This window comes from Rhincodon typus, chromosome 25 (genome assembly GCF_021869965.1).
Source record: "Rhincodon typus isolate 14 chromosome 25, sRhiTyp1.1, whole genome shotgun sequence".
Classification (NCBI taxonomy): domain Eukaryota; kingdom Metazoa; phylum Chordata; class Chondrichthyes; order Orectolobiformes; family Rhincodontidae; genus Rhincodon; species Rhincodon typus.
Genome location: NC_063356.1, coordinates 31,818,822 through 31,834,186, shown reverse-complemented (window position 1 = coordinate 31,834,186; position 15,365 = coordinate 31,818,822). Strand labels below are relative to the sequence as shown.

At 39.3% G+C, this 15,365-nt stretch overlaps 1 protein-coding gene across 1 annotated transcript in view; it reads left to right on the top strand.

The window, feature by feature from the left end:
• tbc1d22b (TBC1 domain family, member 22B) overlaps positions 1–13,030 on the top strand; it is a 1,108,217-nt gene extending 1,095,187 nt beyond the window's left edge. Inside the window, exon 12 of the mRNA XM_048611941.1 lies at positions 12,948–13,030. Coding sequence (XP_048467898.1) covers positions 12,948–13,010 — 63 coding nt within the window. The 3' untranslated portion in view covers positions 13,011–13,030. The remainder of the gene's footprint in view (positions 1–12,947) is intronic.
• Positions 13,031–15,365: the final 2,335 nt, after the last annotated feature.

Below are 15,365 nucleotides of genomic sequence, written 5' to 3'. Positions count from 1 at the left end.
GAACTTACCGCCTCTTTGACACCCTCTTACTTTAACATGTTCCCAGGTCCAAACTATTCATTTGCTTGAAAACTGATTTCACAGTTGTTGGCAGGCCAAAAAGGTCTCTGTCGTTGATAACTGGCCACTAGTCCATGGACCAATTGACTTCTTCCTGGCAAAATCATTGTCTGTATATCCCTTCATCTCCAAATTGTCTGCAACTCAAACCTCAATTGCTGCTTGTTCAAATGGTTGTTGACGGGATGCCTGGATGTCCAGTTACTTTTCAAAATTTAAGCCAACCTTTCGAACATGAGGTTTAAAGCATCTCTTTCCCATTTCAGACAACTTTTTTGGGGGAAAAAAATATAAAAATACATTTATCCACATTATTTGGTTCCTACTGAAATTGACAAGAGGTTTGCTGTAGTAAAAAGGATTTTTGAGAGCAATTATATGAATTTAACATTAGCATTAACCAGTAGATTATAGATATCATATTCCTGTGTCTAATGTTTCTGCAAGCAGGGTAGTGTGTTATCAGCTGAAATGTGGCAAATAAAATGGAACTCATGATTTGTTTATTCTACACTTGCCCTTTGTAGAGTTGCTTCCAACAGTAGGAATTACACCATCTTTCTGCTCTGTTTTAATGGGAGTTTATGTTAGAATTGAAAGTTTTTTGGTATAAAAATGTGCAGCTATAGATCGTATTCATATTGACACAATTCAAGGGCTAATAAGACTGCAAGACATAGGAGCAGAACTAGGACATTCGGCCCATCAATTCTTTTCCACCCATTCAGTGAGACCACAGTTGGTTTGATAATCCACAACTCCACATTCAATTAAGCTTCACACAGCAAAGAGTGATCACAGCTTGAGTGCGTATGCAGTTCGTGGAATTTGGAGGCAGCATGGGGATTTGGTGCAGGCTGGAAAGAGGTGCTGTTTGCTTTTTTTTTGGCTCGTAGTTTGTAAGGTCTCTTAATGGGATCAATTGAAGCCCATGATCAGGGGTTCAGCATAAAATGGTGACATCACAGGTAAACCGTAAGTTCATTCGTTCATGGTAACTACTAATTTGACTATCTAGTATAGGTTACTTTCATATTAAAGAAAATAGGGGAAATATTTACAGGTTACAAACTAAAAGACCAGTAGGAAACTTTTTTTAAAAAATTGAGAACTAAGTAAACAAAATAGAGACGCAGGGCTACGCGATGTGTTGTACCCGCATAATGCGGGACCTGGTGGACTCCTTTGTGGTTCATAGTGACCAAATCTGTAGCAAATAGAAATTACAAATAAGCAAGGAAAGATCACTGATGGGATTGTACTATAGGTATCCCCAATAGTAAGAGGGAAATTGAGAAACTAATATGTAGGGAGATCTCAGATATATGTAAGCATAATAAGGCTGTAATAATGGGAGATTTTAATTTTCCAAACATTGACTGGGGCTGCCATAGTTTTATAGGTTTGGATGGTGAAGAATTTGTCAAATGTGTTCAAGAAAATGCTCTTTATCAATAAGTGGATGGTCCTACCAGAGAAGGAGCAAAAATAAACCTTCTTTTAGGCAATAAGGCAGAGCAGGTGACTAAAGTAAAAGTGGAGGACCCTTTGAGTCTAGCGATCATAATTCTATCAGTATCAAAATGGTTATGGAAAAGGATAAGCCTTCCTTAATTTTAATTGGAGTTAGGCAAATTTTAATGGTATGAGACAAGAATTTTCAAATATTGATTGGAGTAGACTGTAGAAAAATAGAGAATCTTATTTTAGATATGGACAGTTTGTTCTTTTGAATCTCTTAATCAACATAAAGAATGTAGGGGCATTCTTAAGAGAGAAATGGAGAGCAAAGAGGGGATATGAGATAGCATTGACAGATAAGGTTAAGGATAATGCAAAGATATTCTACAAATACGGTAAGAGCGAGAGGGTAGGGCCTTTTGAAGATCAAGGAGGTCAACTTTGTGTTGAACCCCAAGAGATGGAAGAGATCCTAAATGAATATTTCATGTTAGTTTTTTCTGTAGAGAAAGAAATGGTGTCTAGAGAATACAGAGAAATAAACTTTGATCTTTTAAAAACAATTCACATTACAGAAGAGGAAATTGGGGAGGCCTTAGAGAATATAAAGGTGAATAAATCTCCAGGACCTGATCTAAAGTATCCCAAAACATTGTGGGAAGTAAGGGAGGAAATTACGAGACCCCTTGCAGAAATGTTTGCATCATCTATAGCTATGGATGAGGTGCCTGATGACTGGAGGGTGATTAATGTTGTATCTTTGTTTAAGAAAAGTCGTAAGGTGAAACCAGGGAACTACAGACGTGTAAATCTGACTTCGGTTATGGGTAAATTGTTGGAGGTGATTAGAAAAGATAGGATTTATGGACATTTTAGAGAGGCAAAAATTGAATAGGGATAGTCAGCATGGTTTTGTGTGAGGAAAAGCGTGTCTCACAAACTTGATTGAGTTTTTTGAGGAAGTTACCAAAAAGATTGGCCGAGCAGTAGATGTTTTTTATTTGGATTTTAGCAAAGCCTTTGACAAGGTCCTGCATAGTAAACTAATTAGTGCAGTTAGCTCTCATGGGATTCAAGGTGAGCTTGCCATTTGGATACATTATTGGCTTAATGGCAGGAGATAGAGAGTAATGGTGGAGGGCTGTGACCAGCAGTGTTCCACAAAGATCAGTTCTGGGTCTTTTTTTTTGTCATTTATGTAAATGATTTGGATGACAACATAGAAGGCATAGTCAGTAAGTTTGCAGACAACACCGAAATTGGTGGCATAGTAGACAGTGAAGGAGGTTTTCTAAGGTAACGGGGATCTTGATCAAATGGGACAATGGGCTGAAAAATGGCAGATGGAGTTCAATCTTGTTAACTGCGAGGTATTGCATTTTGGTACAACAAACAAGGGTAGGGCTTATACACTTAACGGTAGTGCCTTCAGTAGTGTTGTAAAACAGGGACCTAGGGGTGCAGGTACATAATTCTTTGAAGTTTGTGTCAAATATAGACAGAATGGTTAAAAAAGTATTTGGCACGCTTGCCTTTATTGCTCAGTCCTTTCAGTATAGGAGTTGGGAAGTCATGTTGAGATTGGTGAGGACATTGATGAGGCCTCTTCTGGCATACTGTGTCCAGTTCTGATCACTCACTTCTAGGAAGGGTATTATCAAGCTGGTTCAGAAGAGATTTACCAGGATGTTGCCAGGTATGAAAGGTTTGAGTTATAAAGAAAGGCTGGATAGGCTGGGACATTTTTCACTGGAGTGCAGGAGGTTGAGAGGTGACCTGATAGAAGTTTATAAAATTAATGAGAGGTATAGATAGAGTTAATAGTAGTTGTCTTTTCCATAGGATGGGCATTTCAAGACTAAGGGGCACATTTTTAAGGTGAGAGGAGAGAGATTTAAAAAAGGCATGACTGCAAAATTTTTACATAGAGGGTGGTTAGTGTGTGGAGTAAACTTCCTAAGGAAATAGTGGATGCGGGTATAATTACCATGTTTAAAAGCCATTGTAATTACATAAAGACAGAAGTACATGAATAGAAAAGGTTTCGTGCGATATGTGCTAGGAGCAGGCAGGTGGAACTAGTTTAGTTTGGGATTATTTTCGGCATAGGCTGGTTGGACCAAAGGGTCTGTTTCCATGCTGTATGGGTCTATAAGTGTAGATTATTGAAAAACTCTGGCTCAGAGGTGATGAACTGGAGTCTGAGCTTCGAATACCGCAACACATCAAGGAGGGGGAGACAAATTTGATCAGTGATCAGGGACACGAGAGTGTGACTATGAGCAAGGCAGGCAGAGGGATCCAGGAGGTAATGCTGAAGGAGCCTCTGCCCTGGAGCTTGTTTATTAGCTTTGAGATTCTTTCTCCTTGTCTGGATGAGAGTGGAAGTGTAGGGAGAATGAGCAAACTGACCATAACACTGTGGTACAGGGAGCCATTTAAGAGGAGGAAGAAAAAAGAAATGTAGTTAGAATACATGTGGACTGCAGCTGTTTAAGAAGGAAGCTCATCACCACCTTATCAAGGGCAACCAAGGGTGAGCAATAAATGCTGGGCAGCCAGTGATGCCCATGTCCCACAATTTTAAAAAAAAGAACGAGCATAGTCAAGGGAATAGACACTTCTCTGTGGCCAGGATCAACAGTCCCAAAGTTTGTGTTGCCTGGTGCCTGGGTTCAGGATCTCTCATCTGGGCTGCAGAGGAAGCTGGATTAGGAGAGGAAAGAAAAAGTTGATGTGGTCCATGTAAGAGGTATTAACAATGCATGTAGAAAGATGAAAGAGACTCTGCCAAGACAATAGAGGCTAAATTTAAAAAGCAGAAACAAAAAGGCAATAATCTGGAGGTTATTACCTGAGCCATGTGCAATTTTTGTATGGTCAGCAAGTTTAAAGAGTAAACATGTGGCCCAAAGGAATTGATTTCATAGGACATTGGCACTAGTATTAGGGAAGAAGGAGGTGTTCCAATGGGATGTGCTCCACCTGAATCATGCTGGGACCAGAATCCTGGTGAATCACATAACTAGGGCTGTGGGTAGGGCTTTAAACTATATAGTTGGGGGGTAGGAGTGAGTTCAGTTACATGGAAAATTGTGGAAAAAGTTAAAGAGTGTTGTACTCAAATGCACGCAGTATACGAAACAGGGGAAATGAGCTTGTAGCGCAGATTAAAATTGGTAGATACGATGTGGGTGTCGTAAACATGTGGCTGCAGGGGGTTCAGGGCTGGGAACTAAATATCCAATGATAAACCTCCTATTAATAGGACAGAAGTGGCAGGGTTGCATTGCTAGTAAGAAATGAAATTATATCGATAGCAAGAAGGCTGCCTAGCAGTAGTCAGGTTTTGGTGAAGAAAATAAATCAGGAGACAGAAAAGCCATATAAAAAAGACACTATTGCAATAATCATGGGGTCTTCAATATGCATGTGGACTGGGTAAATCATGTTGGTAGTGGATCTGAAGAAAAGGAGTTTGTGGAATGTCTCCAAGATGATTTTTTTTGGAGCAACCTGTGGTAGAGCGCACTAGGGAACGGGCATTTCTGGGTTTGGTGATCCGCAGTGAGGCAGATTTGATTGGGGAGCTTAAGGTGAGGGAATACCTTGGGGAGACTGACCATAATGTGTTAGAATTCACCTGCAGTTTGAGAGGGAGAAGCTGGAATCAGAAGTAACAATATGACAGTTAAGTCAAGGGAACTAAAAAGACAGAGGGGAACTGGCCAGAGCTGATTGAAAGGGGTGCCTAGCGAGGAAGGCAGTAAAGCAACAACAGTGGCAGGAGTTTCTGAGGGCAATTCATGAGGCACACCAGAAATTCATCCCAAGAAAGAAGAAACATAGTAAGGGGAGGACAAGGCAGACATAGCTTACAAGGGAAGTCAGGAACAGCATAAAGCATGGACAGAGTGGATAGGAGGCAGCTGTTCCCCTCAGTTGAAGGGTCAATAATGAGGGGCATAATTTTAAGGTGAAAGGCAGGAATTTTAAATTTTGATTTGATGAAAAACATTATCACCCATAAGATGGTGGGACTCTGTAATGCACTGCCTGTGACGGTAGTGATGGTTGGAAACTTCACAATCCTTAAAAAGTCAGTGAATGATCCTTGAAATGTCATAAAATTCGAGGGTACAGGCCAAATGCTGGGAAGTGGAAGTGGAAGTGGAAGTGGTGTAGATAGGTAGGTGCAGACTAGATGCAAGTCAAAGACCACTGCATATATTATGCCAGCTTATGTTACCTCATGTTAACACAATTAAGCAGAAGCTTCATAAACCCTTCCCGGATTTTAATTGATGATGAGCGGATGGTGATATATATATTTCATACGATGTATTGGACTCTTATCTTTGAGTTCAGCATGAAGAATGTAAGAGATATTAAAAAATATTGCAAAACTAATTTTAAAGTGTTTCCATGGTAACCAGTTGACTCAGTAGATTTAAAATGTGCCAAACACTCCTTTCTTTCATTACTGTAAGAATTGTATTCAAAAAGTGCAAAATGTTTTCATCAATCTCAGATGCTTAAGTTAAAAATATTAACTTTCTCCAGTATTTGGATCTCTTAAGTTATTGACTACTCCCAGCACAAGATCATAATTGTTAGTTGTCTTCATTTTTATGGTTGGACTCTAAGTGATGATACAAAGAAAGGAACACAAGTTATGAGAAGGACACAAAGAGTCTGTAAAAGGGATCCAAGTCAGGTTAACTAGGTGGCAAATGTTTGACAGATGAAATAAAATGTGGGAAAATCTGTGATTGATCATTTTGCCAGGAGGGAGAGAAATAGAATATAATTTACCTGATGCGAAACTGTAGAATGTTGCAGTGCAGACAGATCTGATTGTTCTCAGACACGAATCACAAAATGTTAACAAGAAGATAAATAATTAGGAAGGCAAATAGAATATCAGTTTTTATTGCAAATGATATGGAGTAAAAACAGTAATAAAAGCTTGCTATAATTGTATAGGGTATTATTGAAATCTCACGTAGAGTATTCCCAACAGTTTTGATCTCTGTGCCTCAGAAGGGATCTACGTGCTTTGGAGCCAATTCACAGAAAGCACACTGTGTTGATTCCTTGGGATAAAGTGGTTGCTTTATGAGTAGCTTCGGTCTACACTCGTTGGAATTTAGAAGAATGAGAGGAGATATTTTTGACAGATGCTGAAAGAATGTTTCCCCTTGAGGGGGTGTGTGGAACTATGGGATAGTTTAAAAAAAAAATCTCCATTTTCTTCTCTGAAAGAGTCATTAGTTGCTGGAGTTCTCTACCTCAGAAAGCAATAGAGGCCAAATTACTCAATATATTCAACGCTTTGATCGACAGAAATGAAGAATTTTTAGGGTCATGCAGGGAAATGGGGTTAAGGTCACAATCACATCAACCATGATCTTGTTATATAGTGAGCAAGTTTCAGAGGTCAGATTGCCTACTTCTACTCTGATCTCTGAGATTCATTTGATGTAAATTCTCTAATTTTGTTTCAATATGTTAACAAAATATTTAGGGAAGGAGCATCTCTGTATCAGGCATCAAACATTCCTAAATCAGATTTAGCACTTTACATGCAGAGAAAGACTTCAACAGCCTGTATTACTGTTGGGCAATAAGTAATTATACAGATCAGCATCTCGTTGTACCCCCCACTGACTTTCCCCACTACATGGGTAATGTGCACCCAGCTGATCCTCTAAAGAGGAGTCCCAAGGCAGTTGTAAATGTGTGCAATGACCCAAAAACCTGAACCTTCTGAGGCCCTACTGCCCACACAGTAAGAAAAAAAGGCACTTTGGAAAGGACACATTTGCTTCAATAGTTAATCTTGTAATATTCAATTCAGTGACTTCAGCCACATTCAGCAATATTTCTCTTCAGTAAATCTACTTGACTGTCAAAACAGATCCCCACAGAAGAGAAATTTGCTTCACGTAGCTTTTCGCAAGTTTTGTGCATGGAATGGCACAGGATCCGTTGAAAACATGCACAACAGGAGTGTTGATGTTTTTTAATGAATGTGGACTGGGAATGGCAACTTACTTAGTAATGAGCCTAACACTTGCACTGTGCACTTTACACAGCAGCAACATTACTCTTTGGGAAATCAACCTTTATTTTCTATTCGGTGCAAAGCACGGCTATTCGTCTCTAGTCTGAGTTTGACTGCTGATCGCAAGCTGCAAAATCCGACCCCAAGTTAATTACAATTTAAATAAAAAACTCATCCAGTTGGAACAAATGCAATTACTTTATGTGACTCTTAATTGACACCCTTTATTGCGAACACTGGGTTATAATAATAGCTTTTTGCATCCATGTTGATTAATTAATACATTGTCAAAGGATAACACCCTCTTTATCATTGCTAAAATGATCTGACAATAGGTGTAATCCATGTTGAGAGGCTGATACCATTATAAACCCTTTTATGCATTTGGACATGTAGACTGTCTTCAAATAAAGAGAGATTTCAGATTTTCCAAATCCCACTTATAATAAAGGGAGGTTGCTTTACCTATTTAAGATAGCTTGCTGCCATTTTTACAAATGCATATTCTGACTTGTGTTTTACGTTTTCATATATAGCTTATCAGAATGGAGATTTTAATTGGGACTGTACAATTCTGCGCCACACCAGTAAACGATTGAAATTTAATGAGATTGTTAAAAATTGATAAATGTCCCACCTCCCTCAACCAACTCACTTGACATCAGCCTCCCAGAAATCAATGGTTTGAAACAAGACTGATTTAAGTAACCGAGTTTGAAAAGGACTTTAATTTCCAATTTTCTTTGCAAATCTTGTCAATATCACAGGTACAGATAAAAATCATAAAATAAAGCCAATATAGTGCATTAACACATGAGAATATTCATTTAATCTCAAAAAGGATTATAACTATAAATGAAAAGATATCATCTCAAATTTATGCAACGCTTTTAACAGTAGATATATGTCCCCAACTGCCTTAAATAAAGCATAATTAGAAAACAAATGATGCCAAATCAAATAAATTGATGTTGATAGGAGTGACTAAAACCTTGAGTTTTGAGGAAGTTGGAAGAGAAGCAGATTAGTTTAGGCAATTCCAGAACTTATGGTCTCAAAAGCTGAAGGAATGGCCAGCAATGAGGAGGAAAGCTGTGTGAGAGATGTACGAGAGATGTACAAGAGATCAGATTTGGAAATGCGCAGAATTTTTAGGGTGATATGGTCAGGTGAGTCATTGAAAGGATTCAAAATACGAGGCTGAGTATTTTGAATTTGAGGATTTAGATGTGAGACACTCACTTTGGGATCAAATAAGGTATTGAGTTTGTCAACAATCCGATTCAACCTGAGATAGTGGCACAGATAGCTAGAATTATTGGGACAAAATTACGGAATTTGTGACAGGGGCTGAAGACAATGGTTTGTTTAAGCTAGTGTTTGTGTTATATTTTGGATTAGTTTTGGTACAAGAAACCTGGCAATACAAGGTGGTGGTGGAGTAGAGCTTAGTTGTCAGTCATGCACACGTAGAACTTGACTGCTACATTTCAGATGATATCACTAATGGGGCAACATGTGGCTAGGGGTGAAAAGTAACCAAGTCTAGATATTTGGGGAACTTGAGTGGTGTGATGCATGGGCAGTAGGAAACCCCTTTGTGCAAGACACTGCTGATCCATTGGGAAACTTTAGCACAAATGAAAATGACCAACAGCTAAACAATGGAAGAGAGGCATTGGAGGGGAATATAGTGGTCATGAGTGTCCAAGATTGCGAGAAGGTAAGAAGGGATAGTCCATTATAGTCCCAAAGGCAAGTTAGATTTGGACTATACTGACACCAGAAACATTGCTAGGGAGATTTGACCACGTTGGTGTCATCACATTCTGTACTTCAAGTTCAAAAATAATTTCACGTGACTCAAAGTTCAGTAGACAAAAATAGAAAGCTTTAAGCAGCTTAGTTTAATTTGTCACAAATAACTCTGAGTTCAGGTAAACACGTAACTGATTCATAGATACTAGTTCTTATAACATTTTTCTGCCTCAGCAAAACACAAGAGAAAGTATTGTCTGATTTGTTTCCTTTTCATCATTCAACATATCTAATTGTGACTGACCTTCAGTCCTACTTTGCAAATGATTGGAGTAGTTGTTAATAACAACTTCCATGCCCAATCAAACAATTGATTTTGCTGTAAACCACTGACACTGACAAATGGGATTAAGATGCTGTCACTTTAAAAGATAATGGTGTCCAGAATTAATATATTCCATATTGTAGACATACCTTAACCTAGCAGTGACAACAAATGTCTTTCAACTATCTTTTGTACATGTTCACAGGATATGAGTGTCACTATCTAGGTCAGCATTCATAGCCCATTCCTAATTGCCCTTGAGAAGGTGGTGGTGTGCTGCCTTCTTAAACTCCTGCAGTCTGTGCAGAGGTGGGACACCCACTTCGCTGTTAAAAAAGGGAGTCTCTGGATTTTGATCCAGTGACAGCAAAGAAACAGTGATATTTTCCAAGTCAGAATGGTGTGTGGCTTGGTGAACATTCACATAGTCAAGTTCCTATGTATCTCCCACCTTCTAGTTGGTTCAGGTTGAGGATTTGGAAGATGCTGCTGAAGGAGCCGTAGCAAGTTACTGTGGTGTATCTTATAGATGATACTGCTGCTACTGTGTTTCAGTGGTGGAGATAATGAATGTTCAAGATGGTGGGTGGGCTACCAACCAAAAGGCTGCTGTGTTCTGAATGTTATCAAGCTTTTTGATTGGACATGCAGTCAGCCAAGCAAGTTGAAAGTATTCCATGACATTCCTAATTTTTGCCTTGCTACTGCATGGCTTACATCCTAGGGCTATATTAAAACACAGCTGTGAAATAGTGAAGGTGTTAGCTTGCAAAATTATTCAAATTCGAGAATAATTGCACCAGATTGGAGGTTACCAAATTTAGCATTGCTTTTTAAGGATAAAAAAAGGAGAAAACAGAAAACAATGGATCAGTTAGCCTGATATCAGCCATGAGGAAAGTATTGGATTCCTTATTACGAAAGTCTTATCAATACTTACAATGTGATGCTATGACCAGAAACAAAAATCAACATGGTTGAAAGGGAAATAAACGTTTACAAAATTTTTGAGATTGTAAATAGTAAGGTTAATAAATGTTAAAAGTGTATGTAGTATATACAGATTTCCAAGGCATTAAATAAGGTGCCACAGAGAAAGCTGATATCCAAGATGAAGTTCCATGGAGTTCGGAACAATACTTTAACAGGAATATGGGTTTGGCAAATGGACAGGAAGCAGACAGTAGGGATAAACAAAACATTTTCAGGTTGGCACATTCTAACAAGTGGAGTGCCACAAGGATTAGTGCTGGCCATAGCTGTTTATACTTTATATTAATTACTTAGGTAAAGAGACATGTATGTGATAGCACCCCTGGATATGGAATAAAAAAAGATTAATAGACAAGGTGGCTTTTGTGGTGCAGTGATAGTGGCCTATCTCTGTGTTCAAGTCCGACCTGCTCCCGAGGCATCTGAACAGGTTGATTAAAATATCTTAATGAAGACACAGAGAGGATCGTAAGTCTGATGGTAAAAAGCTAGGTGGGAATACAAGTTGTGAGGAAATACAAGTTTCAATGAAATAGAATCCCTACAGTGTGGAAACAGGCCATTCGGCCCAACAAGTCCATACCAACTCTCTAAAGAGCATCCTACCCAGATTCACCACCCTACTCTATCCCTGTAACCCTGCATTTCCCATGGCTAATCCCCCTTGCCTATATACCCCTGAAAACATCATGTAATTTAGCACGGCCAATCCATCTAACCTGCACATCTTTGTACTGTGGAGGAAACCAGAGCACCCACACTGACCCTCCAAAAAGCATCCCAACCAGACCCACCCCCACTGAGGGTAGAATCAAACCTGGGTCCCTGGATCTGTGGGGCAACAGTACTAACTACTGAGCCACCATGCCACCCATATACTGTCAGAAAGTATTACAGCATGGAAACAGGCCCTTCGGCCCAACTGATCCATATTGACCATGGTGCCCATTCAACTAGTTCCAATTACCCGCATTTGGTCCATATCCCTCTAAACCCTGCCCATCGAAGTACCTATCAAAATGTTTTTAAGATGTTACTGTTGTACCTGCCTCAACCACTTTCTGCGGCAGCTGATTCCATATACACACCACTATCTGCATGAAGAAGTTGCCCCTCAGGTCCTTCTTAAATCTATCCCCTCTCATCTTAAACCTATGCCCTCTCATATTCAATTTCCCATCCCTGGGAAAAAGATTATATGCATTGATCTATCTATGCCCCTCATGATTTTATACAAATCAATAAGGTCACCCCTCATTCTCCTATGTTCCAAGGAATAAAGTCCTATCCTGTCCAACCTCTCCCTATAACTCCGGCCTACTATTGTGGGCAAAATTCTTGTAAATCTTATTTGCACACTTTCCAGTTTAACCATGTCTTCCCTATAATAGGGTGACTAAAACTATACACAATACTCCAAGACCGGCCTCACCAACGACTTATACAACTGTAACATAACATCCCAATTCCTACACTATATCTGATAAGTGAATGGGCAATAAGGTGACAGTATAAAATGGGTAATTGTGTGGTCATTCACAGAAAGAGTTTTATTTAAACTGCGTGCAACTTGTAAATGTTGGTGACTAGAGAGACTTATATAAGGAACACCAGAAATTAACTTGCAGGTTCAGAAAACGCTTGGCACGTTAGTCTTCATTGCATTGTGATTAGATTACAGAAATAAAGTCTTGCTATGGTTAATGTAGGACTTTGATGAAACCACAAATTGACTAGTGAAAACATTATTTATTGTGCATCAAATGCAGACACCTATCAGAGCATTGGGACACAGCAGCATTGGTGGATGGGTTAGAGATAAATCTGTTATAATGTGGAAGTGGGTAGTGCTCATAAAGTACAATGTCTTTCTGCAGTTGACATTGTTACAGAAACTTTACGTCACGTATTGTGCCAAATTTATGTCCTGTTTGATTCCATTTTTTCCAAGCAATGTTCACTTCATTATTTTGAAATAATATGCTAATCACTTGTATAACAATCAGAACATGTCCCACACAAATTTTCATTGAAATGCAAGATTCATTTTTCAACAATTTAGCACCTTTTTTTCTTAAATTAACAAATAAGGAATTATATTTGACTGCTATGACATTAAATTAAAATTCCTTTGAGTTCTAACAATAAAAATGGTAAATTTGTCTGTCTGAATTTAATCCCCCGCCTTATCTGCCCACATGCCTATCTATCTTAAATTATGAATATGCATGAATTATTTTCTAAATTACTCTAATTTTTTCATTTGTATTACCTCTTTTTCAGACATTTGTGCACGGAAATGGAGAAAATGATCCCAGTTGTAATGTTTTTTTTTCTGACTATTGATTTGAACACTGCAATGGCCAAGGCAATTTTTAAAAATAGTAATTTGAGAATAAAGGCTTATGATGCCCAGTTTATCGATAATTGTTATAACAATCAAAATACTTCATTTGCAATAAATCCTAAGTGGTTTGCAGTCTAATTTCATACTTTTGCAGTATTTAACAATTTTAATATAAGCTTCCAAAGTATTCCTGCATGTTTTCTGTTTTGTTAGTAAGTTCCTGTGTTCATGTTCTATTTTTACTGTTCTTGTATTAATATTCTTGCAGTGGTATTTTGAGTGTTCTCGATATCAAGTTTAATAATACCAAGTAATTGATTCTTTCCATCTAATAAACTTCATCACCAATTTCGGTATTAACATGATGCTTTCTACTACTTGCCATTCATTGTATTTTGTTTTGTGTGAATTCTGTTGCCAAGCTGAGAAATATCAATGTGAAGGAAGGCAAGTTCTTTTCCATTTTTGGGATGAAACTTAACTGGTTTGATATTCCTGCATTAGATTCATTGCGAAGAACCGATAGTACTAAGACATTTAGGTTGTGCCTTAAGAATTAAGAACTCTGGGGCCAGAAGCTGGAAGCCCAGATTACCAAGAACCACCAGCCAGTAAGAGGCTGACACTTCTCACTGCTGTTAGCAAAGCTGACAGTTCCCAGTAATGCATTCTGTAGAGGCCCGGGATACAGGCCAAAAAAGACTGAACACGCAATGGGGATCACAGGATGAAGATCGTGGCAGAGGTGGGAAAAGAAGTTGGAGGGAAGGACAGTGAAAGGGGCTTTCGGCTCTTCTCCGCCCTCCCAACATTTGATCCTTCAATTGAACACAAAGTGTCTGATAACATGCAAACCCCAGGAGACTTCTCTACCGGGCAGATTTCAGTAGGTTCAGGAAAGCACCTTTCTCCCTCAGCTACCGCTGAATTGCAGCTGGCTCAGGGATGACTCTTTCCTGCAGTGTAACTATCATCAGGGGATCTATGGAGTATCGCCATCAGTGACTTGTTTCTTTGTTGTTTCTTTTTTTTCTATTCATTTGTGGGATGTGGGCATCGCTGACTGGCCAGCATTTCTTGCCCATCCCTAGTTGCCCTTGAGAAGGTGGTGGTGAGCTGCCTTTTTGAACCGCTGCAAACCACCTGCTGTGGGTTGATCCACAATGCTGTTAGGGACGGAATTCCAAGTTTTTGACCCAGCGACAGTGAAGGAACAACGATATATTTCCAAGTCAGGATGGTGAGTGACTTGGAGGTGATGGTGTTCCCATATGTCTGCTGCCCTTGTCCTTCTAGGTGGAAGTGGTCGTGGGTTTAGAAGGTGCTGTCTGAGGATCTTTGGTGAATTTCTGCAGTGCATCTTGCAGATAGTACACACTGCTGCTACTGAGCGTCAGTGGTGGAGGGAGTGAATGCTTGTGGATGTAATGCCAATCAAGCAGGCTGCTTTGCCTTAGATAGTGTCAAGCTTCTTGAGTGTTGTTGGGGCTGCACTCATCCAGGCAAGTGGGGAGTATTCCATCACACTCCTGACTTGAGCCTTGTAGATGGTGGACAGGTTTTGAGGAGTCAGAAGGTGAGTTACTCACCACAGTATTCCTAGTTTCTGGCCTGCTCTTGTAGTCAATCTGTTAATGTGGTGGGTCCAGTTGAGTTTCTGGTCAATGGTAACCCCCAGGATGTTGATAGTGGGGGATTCAGTGATGGTAACACCATTGAATGTCAAGGGGCGGTGGTTAGATTGTCTCTTATTGGTGATGGTCATTGCCTGGCATTTGTGTGGTGCGAACGTCACTTGCCATTTGTCAGCCCAAGCCTGGATATTGTCCAGATCTCGTTGCATGTGAACATGAAGTGCCTCAGTATCTGAAGAGTCACGAATGGTGCCAAACATTGTGCAATCATCAGCGAACATCCCCAATTCTGACTTTATGATGGAGGGAAGGTCATTGATGAAACAGCCGAAGATGGTTGGGCCTAGGACACGCTACCTTACATTTTAATTGTTCAAGCAATTTCATTTCTCACTGTCATTCTGATCTCACTATTTATTAATAAAGTCATCCAACAGTTTACTTTTCTCCAGTCCTTCCAAAATGAGAAATAGCCTTGGGTGTGCAGGCCCAAGCCAGTGGCCACTTCTTAACCATGTGTATACAATGTTTATTTTTGGCACAGTGGTAGTGATCTTACTTCTGATCCAGAAGAACCAGGTTCAAGTTCCACCTGTTCCAGAAATGTGTAATGCCGCCTCTGAACAAGTTTATCAAATAAATATCTATGCAATGGTCATTGAATTATGTTCATTTATTTCTAATGTATTATCAATTCAGTCATTTTGCTATGAATGTTAT